The 15345-nt window shown below is 35.2% G+C and overlaps 1 protein-coding gene across 1 annotated transcript in view; it reads right to left on the bottom strand.

Annotated features, from left to right (window-relative positions):
* The window catches only part of LOC138829985 (gametocyte-specific factor 1-like), a 44183-nt gene that overhangs the window by 18978 nt on the left and 9860 nt on the right, over nucleotides 1-15345 (bottom strand). Inside the window, exons 4-6 of the mRNA XM_070026469.1 lie at nucleotides 12749-12875; nucleotides 12576-12659; nucleotides 11758-11809 (exon numbers count right to left, since the gene is read on the bottom strand). Coding sequence (XP_069882570.1) covers nucleotides 11758-11809; nucleotides 12576-12659; nucleotides 12749-12875 — 263 coding nt within the window. The remainder of the gene's footprint in view (nucleotides 1-11757; nucleotides 11810-12575; nucleotides 12660-12748; nucleotides 12876-15345) is intronic.

Genomic DNA, 15345 nt, shown 5'->3' with positions numbered 1-15345 from the left:
TGTCAAAAAATGAACTTTGCATCTTTGGCCCCTGGGATGGGGGGTGGTGGTCGGGGGCTAGCAAGGAGCAGAAGGGAGATGGGAAGGGATGGAATGGAAAACAAAGGAGGAGGCAACAATGCTTAATAAGAAATGGACCATTACCTTGCTCATGTAATAGTAACCCATCCGTACAGTATTTTCCCAATAAAAAAATGGAAAACTAAAGTAGCTTTTTATATTAAACTCTGTCATCCTAGGAGAAAGGACATTGCCATGTTACCAAGTGTTGATTACACGAGCAGGGAAATAATCATCAAAGATTGTAAAGGTCTAAAGGGGCTATGTTATTGTAGGACTTGTACTAGAAATGAAGCTTAAATATACTTTCATTTTTAAACTTTTGTTCCATTGAACATAGCATATGCTTATTGGTTTAATTCCATGGAACTCCATGGTGAACAATGAGAGGACACAGCCAAATTTGCAGAAATGTCAACATGATTCTCTGAAACCAATTTTCTCATATAGAGAAATTGAACATTTTATAATTTGATGACTGAAGTTTGTTTCTAGATTGTGTATTACAGCATTAAAAAATTGAAACTTACTCCACAAAATTCTGAATCACACACTGTGGACCAGTAGATCTATGAAGGTCCCTTTACCAGTATCATGTCGTTTACCCAAAGTATAGCACAGTCTAGAAATTTGAATAACAGCAGGAAGTCTGACTTATCAAGTCCTTATGACAGAATTAATGTGTAAATGAGGGGAAAGTGAGGGAATATTTAGACTCACTTTCAAAGCTTTCAAATGTACTTCCACAGGGAGAAAACATTTTAATTATGTCGTTATTTGCTTGGCGTTACAGAAAAATATAGGGAATAGAATAGGACACTGATCCTGTGAGAAACCAAGCCACTGACTTTCAAGATCCTTAAGACCAAGTATGTTTTTTTTAATGTATGAGACGGTAGTGAAAAATATTAGCTAGCACACACTAGGAGATTGAAAATAAATCGAACCTATCTATGTGTGTCAATGTAAACAGCCAAGTAGAGCAGGAAACCTTAAGCTTCATTTCTAGCACAAGTCCTACAATAACATAGCCCCTTTAGACCTTTGCAATCTTTGATGATTATTTCCCTGCTCGTGTAATCAACACTTGGTAACATAGCAATGTCCTTTCTCCTAGGATAACGGAGTTTAATATAAGAAGCTACTTTAGTTTTCCATTTTTTTATTGGGAAGTAGATGAGTAGGTGTCACAACAGCAGCAGTGGTCACTTGCTTGCAGTATGCCTTCAGGATGGGGCTACAGTTACTATATCATTGATAGAACCATAATATCTTTGTCATGATTACTCAGTTTATTGAATATCATCTAACCAAGTCAATATCTAAGCAAATCAATGCTCCCCTGCAGGTACAAATAATAAAAACAAAGGTCGCACAGCATGCTCTATTTTTTCCCTTTTAGAATTTCTGAGAACTCTGCTATTGTTAAGTAGAATTGTACATGCAGTGGCTTTCCTACACTTTCGAACTCACATACAAAAAGATCGCACTGCTTATATCTATTTGATGTATCTACCCTTCTGTCTGATTTGATTGGTGCACTAATTGCCAGTGCAGGTTTTATTTTTATGGCAGTTTTCATAAGAACAGTAAATCTGAAATTCATATATTATAAATTAGACCTAAAACTGTGTGCATATAGGGCAATAGAAGACTACTTCATAGTGACCCCTCAAATTTCTTGATCACCTACTGAAGACATGTACTCATATGCAGAAGGTTTTATCACTATCATGTCATTTATCCAATACTTAAGATGCTCTTCCACTGGACTAAGAGGCAGCAGAAACTACTTCAGTTCCTTTAAAAAAATTATTGTAAAAATAGTGTACAGATGCGTTACAATTACATGAGTAAGCTAATGAGCACATTTCCTGTCGAGCATTATCACCTCCTCCTTTGTTTTTCCACTAAATCCCTTGCCTCCCCGCTTCCTCAGCTCCCCCACACCCCTAAATTTAAAGTTGCTTTTCAATATAATGTCTTATACATCTCATTGTTACAATGCATCAACCAGTATCCTGTTCCAGCATTTGTTATATCTCTTCCCTACACAAATTAGAAAAATGTATATAAAAGACGCAGGGCACTGTAATCAAATACAGTGAAAACAGGGGTTATAACTTGAGGGGAAGAACATACAAGAGAAACAAATAAATCACCTAGAACAATTTAGAATTATTAAAAACAATAGCAAGAAAGTAGAAACAAGTTGTGTCCCTATCTAGGGATTCATTTCATTTATCATCTTCGTGTATGGTCATATGTACATAGCTTTTGGACTTTTCTGCCTCTCCTCGATTTATACAATTTATTGTAAATAAGGGAAACCATGGGACCCATGTTTCTTTGGGCCAGGCTTACTTCACTTAATACATAATTATTTTTCTAAGTCTTTCCATTTCCTAACAAATGGGGTGATGTCATTCTTTCTGATGCAGGTATTGAATTCATTTCTAAATGAGGATTAGAAGGATATATGTGGGGAGTGTGAGGAATAGTGACTGTTGTGAATTAACGAGTTTTGTCCAGTCTTGAATAAAAGTAATTGTTTACAACCTAAGTGTCTTCAGAAAGGGACTATTAGATGAGAAATATATTTCACTGTGTAGATAGTAAATATAGTGTAGAAACTGTGTCTAATCTTATTACAAAGAGGTAAATTTTAGCACCCTTTTAGAGGTATATCTTTTCTCATAATACAATGGTTAAAAATGAAAAACACTGGCTATCAATGTAATCTCACTTAAATTAATGCTGTCCAAATGAAAGATGATTTTCCTACACTATCTTCAATATTTTGTGAATATGGTTATTGATTTTACATCTACATGTCTCTGATAATATTCCTTTTCCTTCCTCATTTATATCTAGATTTCATCTTCAGGAGGAAGCAACATCAAAGTGGACTGGAACACTTCATTGCAAATTTTCTCTTCGGAGATGCTGTGAAATTTCTTCGATGTTGTTTAAATACCTGTGCATAAATTTTAAGTTACTACTATGGTATATTATTAGAGAAGTGGAAGAACAGCTGAGCGCCAGTGGCTCAGGCCTGTAAGCCTAAGTACTCAGGAATGTGAGATCTGAGGACAAGGTTCAAAGCCAGCATGTGCAGTAAAGTCCATGAGAATTTTTCTTTAAATGACCACCAGAAAACTGAAAATGGTGGTTTCTCTCAAGGGGCAGAGTTCAAGCCTTGAGCTAAAGTGTGCAGAGACAATACCCAAGTTGACAATACAAACTCCAAGACACACAAAAAAAAGACAGAAGGGAAGCATTTGCAATATTTCTGTGTAACATGGAAGGGCTAGAAAGCATAGTGTTTGGCAGAAGTGTTTCAAATTACTCACTGCCTTATGATGAGATGACAATTTTGCAGGAATTGTATAGAGAGCTTTGCAAAAGTTCAGAATCTATTAATTCAAAATTTTCCTTCAAAAACATCTCAATCTCATTACAAGTTTCAATGTGTGGCAGAATGTGTGATATTAATGGCCTTTTCTTATATATACGTTGATTCTTAACAATGTGCATGTACTATCAAGAGTCTTCCATGAACATCTTACTGACAGTAGATATTTAACAATGTACAAAGTAATCTTTGGGAATATTGAGATACCAACATGGAATTTGGAATTAAGTCTCTCCTGAGAATGCAAAAGTTATATCCCTGTTTGTCCTGCAATGACTGGGACATGAGTTACAAAGAATTGTCAAGGCAGCTATAAAAGAATCAGCTTTTTTCTGATCTTAGTGGGAATCAAGAATCTTGACTATTTTACACAATGAATAATTGTGCCTAATTGGAGATTTTCAATAAAAAACAATGTGGGATTGAAGGGCAAACAAGCTATAAGCGAGTCTTTCAGGAACACCTTGGATTTAGCCAAGTGCTAATGACTTAGGAGGCCTAGGTTGTTGGATGAAGAAAGCAACCTGAGGAAAGGACTGTTTCCTAAATTCTAAATGTAGGTTGACCCCTCACAATAGTTACATTTGTCTGGGAAAAATATATTCCATTTCACTTATCAATAATCTAGAATATAATAAAAATATAAGAAAACTAAAATAATATGTGGTTCCTACTACAAATTCCCCATTAATTTCTGTGTTCCAAAAAAGAATGGGTAGGAAAATTTTACAGATTTTTTAAACCACCTAATTTTGCAACGTATTTCTCAAGACACAGATTCTGAATCATCTCCATATTTTTTCATGTGTCATCTAATGTGCAGAAGAAATCTGTAACTTCTTCCCATTGTCTGTGAAAGGGAAAAAAATAGATCCTTGCAGGAGTATAAACAACCGACATTTATTAGTTTTGGAGGACATATTTTGTACAGAGAATCTGTACATCGTTTAAGAAATTTTCCGCTATATTACTAAAATGTTCTGGGAAGATTAATCTGTAATTATGGATTGTAACTCAAGATCAGTTCATGAAATGATATCGAATGAATGTTTTTTTGACTTGTGTATAAATTGTCACAAATATTTATGTACCCTCCACCAATTTTTAGTTCATTTGACATTCCTCGTCCACAACATTCCTATTGCTAAGTAGAATAAACTTTCGAGTATATTTTAGGAAGATCTCCCTTGCCAAATAATATTTATTACTGGTTAGATTCCTATGTAATCCAAAGAGTTGAAGTATTTGACTACAGATGAGGAAGTTTCACATAGGAGAGTCTTGCTTACATTTATGATAAGTGTAAAAATGTGAGGGTTTCATCGGAGCATATTTGAGCACCAGGACGTCCTGGTTTGCAATTTCAAATGACTCTTTGGATTCCTACACAAATATTTGAACAAAAACGATTACAACATTAATTTGTCAATGTTGCTTTGAAACCTGGTGACCTAGGGAAACCTGTGCACTTTTAGGAACGTCAAAAAATCAGAACTATTTTCACGTGTATGTTTATGTAATACAAACCCATCGACTTTAGTATCTACATGTAAACTTATGAGAATTGAGAAGAGTGTATGCATCAATACTCTTCTTCCTAATGGAATCTTGTCATGGTATTGTACAGAGGGGTTTGAATTACATATGTAAGCAATAAATGAGTATTTGTCTCATCATGTTTTTACCCATCATTCACTTTTACTGTTTTTTGGCTTAAAATCTCTATCCTCTCCCAGCAGGTGTAATGTTTATTCCCAACATGTAGTTTTGTTGGAATTGTTCTTGTATTGTTCACCCATTATCCTATTTGTCAGATTTGGTAGTTGCCCATTACATGCCTAATTCTCATTAACTTACATGGAATACAGTGTGTACCAAAATCAAATACAGTGACAACATTGTAGAAAGCATAGGAAAATAAAGGAAAAAGGCAAGTACAGAGAAATACCTTCACATAGAACATTTTTAAAAATCAAGAAAGAGAAACCAACTGAATTTGTATTTCAGTTTATTTTGTTTAGCTAATATTGTATGGTCATATGTATATTACTATTAAGCTATTGTAATCCTCTGCTAGGATTAAAATGGACATATACCATTTCTTAGAAATAAGAGATACCATGGAGCCTCTTTGTTTGGTTCTAGCCCCTTTACTTTATGTTATATATTTAAGTTTCTCCATTTCCTTACAAATGGCACTATGCCATTATTTCTAATAGAAAATAGAATTCCATTGTGTTTAGGAGCTGGGAAGGTGGCTCAGTGGTAGAGAGCTTGCCTTGCATGCCGGAGGCCCTGGGTTCGATTCCTCAGCACCACATAAGCAAAAAAAAAAAAAAAAAAAAAAAGAAAAGAAAGAAAAAAAAAGAATTCTATTGTGTTTATACCCCACATTTTCTGATCCAATAATCTACTCTCAGTCACTTTGCCATTCTAATGGAATGTGGTGGAATTTCAGTGTTGACTTAATTTGTCTTGGTTTTATTGTCAGACACATTGAGCATTTCTTCATATGTCCTTTGGCCATTGTCTATTAGCCATCAGTGAAGTCTCTCTTGAAATATTTAACTTCTTTTCATAGAGTGGGGTTATTGTTCAGGGTTTTTTGGGGGGATAATTGACTTGTTGAATTTTGATTATATTTCAGCTCTAAGACCCTTTTTATCTTTCTTGGCTAGTGAAGATCTTCTCCCAGTCTTTTGGCTTTTTATTTACCTACTTAGTTATGTCCTTTGTTATAAAGAATCTGTTCAGGTTCAAGAAATATAGTTGGTCTAACGTTTCTTTGACTTGATGCATTAGTGCATTTGCAATGAGAAAGTTTCAATCTGTTCTACGAGACCTAGTATCTCTCTATTTCTTCCATTCTGAGTGATTTGTTTAACCTCGAGGTCTGACTCATTAGGAACGTGTTCTGATACAGGGTGATGTATAATCTAACTTTCAGCTTTTATACGAATTTATTGAGTATTACAACACTATTTATTGAATATTGTTTTTGTCTTACTGCATTTAACCTGCTTATATTTAACTTACCTTATGAAGAGTCACAATTTTTTTCCTTTGTACTGGCATTTAAAATTTTTATGTATCCAGGTCATCCAAAGAGGATTGCAAGAGCTAAATTGCTATGTATATCTGAACAAGAAGATTAGGGTAAGAAAAATTAGGGTAAAAAAAACCCCATGAAACATGAGGTTTATCATGGTTGGTAATTAAAAAAAATATTATGTAGGGGCTGGGAAGGTGGCTCAGTGATAGAGCACTTGCCTTGCATGCATGAGGCCCTGGGTTCAATTCCCCAGCACCACATAAGCAAAAAGAAAAAAGCCAGAAGGGGCGCTGTGGCTCAAGTGGTAGAGCGCTAGCCTTGAGCTGTAGAGTTGAGGGACAGTGCCCAGGCCCAGAGTTCAGGCCCCTCGACTGGATCCAAATAACAAACAAACAAAAAAATACTATGTAAAACTGATTCTTTTCACTTGCCTTTTTCCTTTATTTTTCATAGGGTTTCCCCCTTCTTGTCTTTATATTTGAATTTGGTAGCCTATGGACTATATAAACTTTAATGTGATTAGGGCAAAGAAGAGGAATCAAAAATTTTTGAGATAGAGGACAACGGGTGAACCAATGCCACAAAATTCCTCACAAGACAATTCCTCACAAGGGCAGTGGAGTTTTGAAGTAGAATAAAGTGTAAGAAAAATGAGGGCTAAGGTAACACGTGACAAGAAAACGAGTCACTGCCATACATACGTAATTATAATCACTCTGTACACTCAGGTTTTCCTGAGTCTACAGATTCTAAACTATCCTTCCCAAATTAATGTTGAATTCATTCTTGCTCACAATTTCTGAATAAAAACCAAGAAACACTTGCAATTATACAATAGGTGCACAAATAAGCCCATACAAAGAAACCCTCCCATTTCAACATGAATAATAAATATGAGCCACATTCTCACATCTTTAACTTCCTCATCTGTACCCAAAAGATTCAACTCTATGTCTTGCATAGGAGTCTTAACAACAATTTTTACAAAGTGGATCTTCCTAAAATATCCTTCAAAAATTATTCCATTTTGCATGAGGAATGTTTTGGACCACAGTGCCAAGTCTACTATAAGTATGTGGAGGCATATATATGTGGGGAAAATTACACACGAATTGAATATGAACATAGTAATGAAATATGGTTCCAGAAAAGTGTTTTTATTACACTCTACAGATACAGTCCACTCTTTCTTGGAACATTTTAGAATGCCAAAGTTGCATATCCTCATGCCGTAAAAAACAAAACAAAAACACATTTTTAGCACAAAATCATGCTATCTTCACAAACTGCACTTTGCCCCCTCAAAAGTTAAGTTTTGAATGGTATTTTGTGTACACATTCATTATCTGTTCTTTTCTGCCACATATTTGGAAAGAACTCCCAGAATCCTTGTTTAGATGAGATTATACTTGGAAATCAATGAGATGGATGAGAAGCTTTATAGTAAGAATTATACTTCAGAATGTTGATTGAAAAATCCCTTTGAAATTTTAATGGCCATTTTATTTGGGAATACATATTTGGTATAAGATTTTTATAAGACGACTAATACCATTACAGTTTTTATGTATTCATTATACCAATATATCCAATTATATCAATATATGAAATGGAAGATGATATTCACAGGCAAACGTAAGAACAATGAAGTATGATTTGTTCTCTATTGGGAAACAAATGTAGATTTTGATGTAATTATTGGAGTTTCTATATTCCAACATTACCATGTCTATGTGGATAGTGACATGGTGAATTCCAATAAGGACATAAACACCCGGCTTTGCGTCTGTATTCAAGATAAGGGTGAATAGAGATTGAATTGGTAGTAGAAGTTAAAATGCATTCATTTGGTTGAGTGAGCATCACAATATATTAATAAATGTAAAGTGTAAATGAAACAATGAGAAATGGTTTGAACTCATGGTTTGTTCATAGAATGTTTCCTGCAAAGAAATAGAAAAAATATTATTTTACTTTCTGTGGAGAACACTAGAATATATATATTTGTACTTTGCATATAAACAAGAACTTCACTTGCAGTTCGAGAGATATTCAAAAACTAATGAGAGCACATCATCAGCTATTTTGAAAAAAATTCTTGCTTACTTCCATGTCCCTTTCCATTGAAATTTGATCGTTGTATACAAACCTCACAAATTACACTTGGACACTCTCTGCCTCAACACATTCAAACTTCATTGCACATTTGAAATATGACGCTAGCCAATCTGATACTTCAGCGATTATTTTCCAGTTCTTCAAAATTTACTCTGTCACCCATTCAGGCTCAGCCATATCTTGGCACAGTTTCTGAACGAGATTTCTTGTAATATAACCATGGATGTATCATGCATCCAGAAAAATAGGAAGAAAATCCATAGTGGTTTTACTATATAATGTTATTGCAATGAACTTACCACTCAATTTCAATATTTGTGAATGGATGCATAAAAACAAACCACAAAGAGGGATTGTTTTATGAGATCTATCCTACCAAAAGATACATGCTTTATGGTAGGTTAGTAAAATATGAAGGGATACAATACAAATACCTTCAGGTAGAGTTACAAGACATATTCTATGCCTCAAACAAATAAACGGCTTTTCCATTCTTATGTGTGGACAAAACAAATGCTATTGTGAAGTCACAATGACATTTTGGAGTGGTATCAGGTAAATATATCCAGCAGTTCAGAAAAATAATTAGCCTTTAAGACAAATATGCATGTCACCTTTCAGTATGAACATTGAAACATTGGACTTTAAAATGAACATAGAAAATTTCCATTAACTAAGGGTAACGTTCCTACATTAACACTGCTTTCTCAAATATGTATGGTTATGAGAATTATATGCCAGGGACATACCAACGTTTGGAAAATATCACTTGGATCGAGCTTAGGGATCAATCGAAGACACATGAAAAAATCCATGATAACCTGTTATTAATTTTTGTCATGACTGAGCAAAATCAAGAATTGAAGGCAGGAAAAATACCCTCACTTTTCAATTACACAAAACATAGTAATGTGCCCAGCATCGACTTATAGGTGTTGAAACAGAGTAGGAAAAAATGTACAACATTTTAGTTTGCACACACACAGACAGACACAAAATTTGCATCTACAAATGGACAGGTAAAAGAAATATCTGATTACAGACATAAATCAGCTCACACACACATATAAATATATATAAATATACATATATATTTGCATATATATATATGTGTGTGTGTGTGTGTGTGTGTGTGTGTGTGTGTGTGTGTGTGTGTGTGTGTGCCTATAATGGCAAAGCTACGGTTGTATAAATCTTGAAGAGACAAATCAACAAGTAGCCTGGTCTCCTACACTGTCACAGATTCTCATGAATTTTCAGGTTCTTTACTCTTATCTACTGTTTAGATCCAGAGAAATTATAATTCCATAAGTAAGACATTTTTGCATAAGGGAAGAGAATTAGTAATCCCATTGGGTCACATTATGTGTTCTAATAACCAATGAAGTAAGGAAATATCACTGCCCCATTAAACATCACTCTAAAATGCATAGAGAAAATACATGATATTATGAGTAGGGAGTGAATAAAATCTAACTGGCTCTTATGTGGAAGGAAAAAATTCAGAGATTTTGGAAATATCAGGGAGTATGGGACATTGTTGATGCATATTACATTACATTCCTGTCTTTGGTTATTGTTCTTGTTGGTCATTGGGATTGAACTTTGGGCTTGGGCATGGTCCCTGAGCTCTTCAGAGCTCAAATGTTCTACCACTTGAGCTAGAGAGACACTCCCAGTTTTTAGATGGTTAATTGTTGATGAGAGTTTGACAAATATTCCTGAGATCTGATCCTCAGATTTCAGCCTCTTATAGGTCCCTAAGCAACCTGTAACAGGTTTCTTTTCTCTGTCTGTTATCCAGAGTGCACTGAAGATTTTTGAGCGTCTTTGTTCCCAATATTCATGCACACGGCAGGTCTATGTGTAACCATGGTTTTCCTTAAGGAGAATGCTCTCTATACTATCGAATTCGAAGGAATTAATTCCAGAAATGAATCTGAAAAAAAATCTTTCACTTCATTAATCTATAATTACATCCTTATGTGTCAGACACGTGAGATGCAAGAATTAACATTATCACCTGGCCTGGCTCAAGTGTGGTTTTCTACCTCAGAATTATTTCCTAAGACATATTCATTTTCCTCTGCATGACAGAGGATGAGAAACACCCTAACCAAAGAATAAATATATTCTGTTGATCAAACACTAAATTAATAGGTTCAGTTTGTAAACAGGATGAGTTTTAGTCCTCGCTATAATCTTCATGAATTAGCAACTTATCATCAGATAAAAGGGTGAATTTATCTATTACTATTACTCATCCTCAGCAAAATCTTTACCATATAAACTGCCAATTCATCCTTCACATAATATTATAATATGTTTGACATACAACAGACAATTGAAGACAAATACTTAGTATGCTTACTACCTTTCCACAGGAAGAATATATGAGGACTGACTGTGATGACAGGCTCACATAAATTCTCCTTGGTCTTACGTTGAATGCGTTTTTTTTTTTTAATTTTTCTAGACTGATCAGATGAGAAAATTCTTAACATTATTCATACATCTAGAATCTATTGTCTCAGTTATAAAAAGAAAGAGGTCTCATATCGGCAAGCAAGACTAATTACATGATTCAAAATTAAATAAAGGCTCATGAAGAATTCCAAGAAAAGCCAATTACTCTTCACTTTTTAATGTGTTTGCCATCTTACCATGTCAGAGAGCCTTGATGTCTTCAAATTCCAGAAAATCAAAAATATAATCTATTTTGTGACTCTAGAAGGACAAGTTCATTCTAGCAATTAAAATTCTTTCAACAATGTCATAACTACTCACAAAGAGATAGCATAACTTTTGTAGTTGCACAGCTAATTTTGAATTTCCAATCTATACCATATCAATGTATATTTATACTTCATACAGGAATGTGAACGATGAAATCCATGTATGAGTTGCTGCTAAAATATACTTCTAAATACATTTTATTAATATGTATCTTTGCAAAGTGCAAATTGTAAATCATCTCAAGAATCTCCTCAAATATTTTATACTAATTTGTGGAGAAAATTTAAATCAGATAGACATTCGTATAATATTCTTTAATGAATTTCAGAAGGAAGACATGGTAACCCACGCGTAAGTCTGTACATTTATCAATTACCAGTGGAAGATACTTCCATTTACACTATCATAATTGATGTGATGAGTGAATCCTGAATTCATGAAAATGGTTATAAAAAGGTTGGCCCAACATAATACTGTTATATATGGCTTCCCGGATTTAAATTGATTATAACAGAATGAGAAGAACATTCAGATAAGCTAATTCTGATTTAAAGTAATTTGGGTGATTACAATCTTATTGGTCCTAGTGAAACTATACTTGACTTTTGCCACCAATTACAGAGAGTAATCCAAACTTCATTTGTAGTGAGCACAATATATGGGTATATGGAACAGAGTTTGTTATTCATTTATTCAATTATCCTATTTCTTTACTTTGAATTTTATCAGAAAATAGGACATCACAAGGAAATTATTTTCTTTACCTGTTGTTGCCAGATGATTTGCTTGTGCCCCAAACAAAACTTGGGCTAGATTCTTCCAAGGATTCTGCCAAAGGGAGAATTACATACTTGATCGAGGCGCTAGCTTAAATTGGCTCTAACATACATGGATAAAGAAAAACAGCAAGGTTGATGGCCTTAAGAGCCTTCCAAGAAACTTTTAGCTGGATAATAAAGGTTGAAAAGAATGAGTCCTTAGCCATGTGCAAAAACATATCATTTAAATGTTTGACATGGTTTTTAATCAGTTAAGAATGCATATTATCATATATGTTATTGATATTAGCATACAAGACAATCCAAGTTGAACAAAGATTTTTAATTTCACTCCTAAAGGAAGAAAGCATACAACAGCACAAAGTAAGTTGAGATTCAATAATGGAAATTACAGAAAGTTCAACAAGCTTTTTACCTTTATCCCAGTCTTCCTCAGAGGAAACATATTGCCATGTACTTTCAGAACTCTTGTATTGTTTCTCGTTCCATATGATGTTATCTACAAACAAAGAGATAACTAACATCACAGAAGTATACAGGTGCAAGGGGCCTACATTGAGTTGGATTGTGTTTTATTATCAGGCTTACCTACATCATCTTCAAGAGAAGTTTTGTCCATACAAGTTGCAATATGTTCAGTGAGTTGATCTCGTGGTACCAGGTGGCGAGCATTAAAGGGACAAGTAGCCAATTTGGCAGCAATATCAGGATGATTCTGTATGACAAAAGTTTAAATATGAAGAAACATTTTCAAATTTTCTCTTTTTAGATTACTTTGTGCAGGATATCAACCACGGGCTTGACAACACAGTATAAGTCCTGTGCTAGTACTTCCTTTTTTAATACACATTTTTTATTGTAAAGTTATTTTACACAGGGATTACAGTTATATGAATAAGGTAATGAGTTCATTTCCTATAGGGCAGTGTTACTCCCTCCTGTGTTTTTCCCCTAAGACCTCTTACCTCCCCATCTACCCAACTCCTTCCTTCTACTGCTACTTGCCACGCACCAAATTTGTAAAGTTCATTTTCAACATAGTGTCTCATATATTTCATTGTTAAAATGGATCAACCTGTATGCCAAAGCAGTATGGAGTTCCTCAAAAGACTCCACATAAAGCTCCTGTATTACCCAACAATCCCACTTTTGTGCATTTACCCAAATGATCACTTACAAGACCAGACCAAAACTGCCACCATTATTTTCCATAGCTAAGGTTTGGAACAACCCCAGAAGCTCCTCAGTAGATGAATGCATTAAGAAAATGTGGTGAATATATACAAAATGGAATTGTATACCTCCATCAGAAAGAATGATATTGCTCAATATTTTGGAAAGACTCAGAAAATATTATATTGATTGAAGTAAGCCAGGCCCAAAGAAACATAGGTCCATTGTTTCCCTTATTTCGAATAACTAGTGTATATTTAGGACAAGCAGAAATGTTCAAAAGCGATGTACATAGGATCATAAAAAATGAACTTTACAATTAAAAAGGAGGGTTAAGGCAAGGGTGGTGTGTAGTTGCGGAGGTGGAAAGGAGGGGATGGTATTGGTAAAATAAAGTAGGAGGCAAAACTGCTCGATGACACCATCAGAAAAATGAAATGCCCTTGTTAGGAAATGGAAAGACAAAAAAATTATATTAAGTGAGTAAGCCAGGCCCCAAGAAAGATAAGTCCCATAGTTTCTTTTTTCTAATAAATAGTATATGTCTGAGACAAGCGGAAAAGTTCAGAGAAGATGATAAGAGAAATGAACCCCAAGATAACTACAGAAGTGTTTTTTTCTGTCCTGCTATTGTTGTAATATATTTGTAAGGTACTGCATGATTTTTTTTGTTTCTTTTTATGTACCTACCCTCCACCCCCCGTTATAACCTCTGTATGTCAGAAGACCTGAGGAAGATGGTGGAAGAGAAGCTGGAGGATAAAAAAGTTCTCACACAGAAAGCAGTTTTAGTGTTCCAGTGACCAGTCCTAGGCTACAGAATCACACCTATTGTGCCATCACAGTACAGAGAGTTTGGCCAGAGAGGGAAAGTCCAGCCAGGAGACAGATCTGAGCACTTGCTGGTAGCTGCAGCTGCAGTGGCTGCGGTGGAGATGGTGGCCGTGGCCATCATACCAATAAACAATTTCTGGAATATGGGCACCAGATGCTTTGGGCCAGTGGATTCTACTCACCACCAGTAAGAACCGAAAAGGAGCAGAAATCTTCATCCTGAAGATCACAGACCAAGGACTGCACAGGAACCAAGAGTCTGGCATGAAGACAACCATGACATCATCCTCACTCCTCTCAGAGAACCTGTGAGAAGGCTGTCACTCCCCCCCACACCAGAGATCTCCATCTTTGATACTGACAAAGGCCTTGCCAAGCAGCTAGCTCCAACTCAGGTCTTATAAGAATACAAAAACTGCCATTTAGCAGGTCCCAGGAACCGATCTGTCCTGCCCGGCTCATTTCCCCTCAAATGATAATCAGCCTGCCCAGGCAGAGGGTGCTTCACTCCCAGAAGACTGTCTTTCTTCACTGGGTAAACAGAAACAGATTCTGCTGTCCCAACAACAGCCTAGCAAACAACTGAAACTCAGTAAACATAAACCATGAAAATGGCTCCAGGTTTGGCTCTGTGAGTTTTTCAGGAGCTAGCCCCTCAGGGAAAAGCTACTGATTGCTGAAAAGTCTCAACCCTACCTAGAACCTGGCCATATCATATCAACTCCACGTTAGAGGAAACAGCCATCTCCCTTTTGTGTGGTACTCAAAGCAGATCTCCCTCTCTCTGAACAAGCTTGGGGAAAGAATAAAAAAAATCCTGGACAATGCAGAGCATTTTTTTGCCTGCTCTAACAAACTAACTTAAGAAACCAATCAAACAGCAGGAAAAACAAACACCAAAAGCAGACCAGTGACTCCACTAGGAGCCTGGTTAGGGACACAGGGAGATACAAGGTCTTCCTCCCACTCAAAAAAAATCCCAGGACTGTTTTTTCTACCATGTTTTATTTTTATTTTTTAAAAAATGTTTTCTATTATTTTTTCTCTCATAATTTGTATTTTAGCTGTATATGTGTGATTGTGGGCTTTTTTTTTGTAATCTCTTTTTATATTTTGGACCTTTTTTTTTCTTTTTATTTCTTCTTTTCTCTTTCTTTTTTACATAGCATAATTGCTTA

The sequence above is a fragment of the Dipodomys merriami genome, unplaced genomic scaffold, assembly GCF_024711535.1.
Source record: "Dipodomys merriami isolate MVZ:Mamm:240054 unplaced genomic scaffold, mDipMer1.0.p SCAF_18, whole genome shotgun sequence".
Classification (NCBI taxonomy): domain Eukaryota; kingdom Metazoa; phylum Chordata; class Mammalia; order Rodentia; family Heteromyidae; genus Dipodomys; species Dipodomys merriami.
The sequence above is the reverse complement of the archived record's forward strand: the minus strand, read 5'-3'. Positions and strand labels throughout refer to the sequence as shown.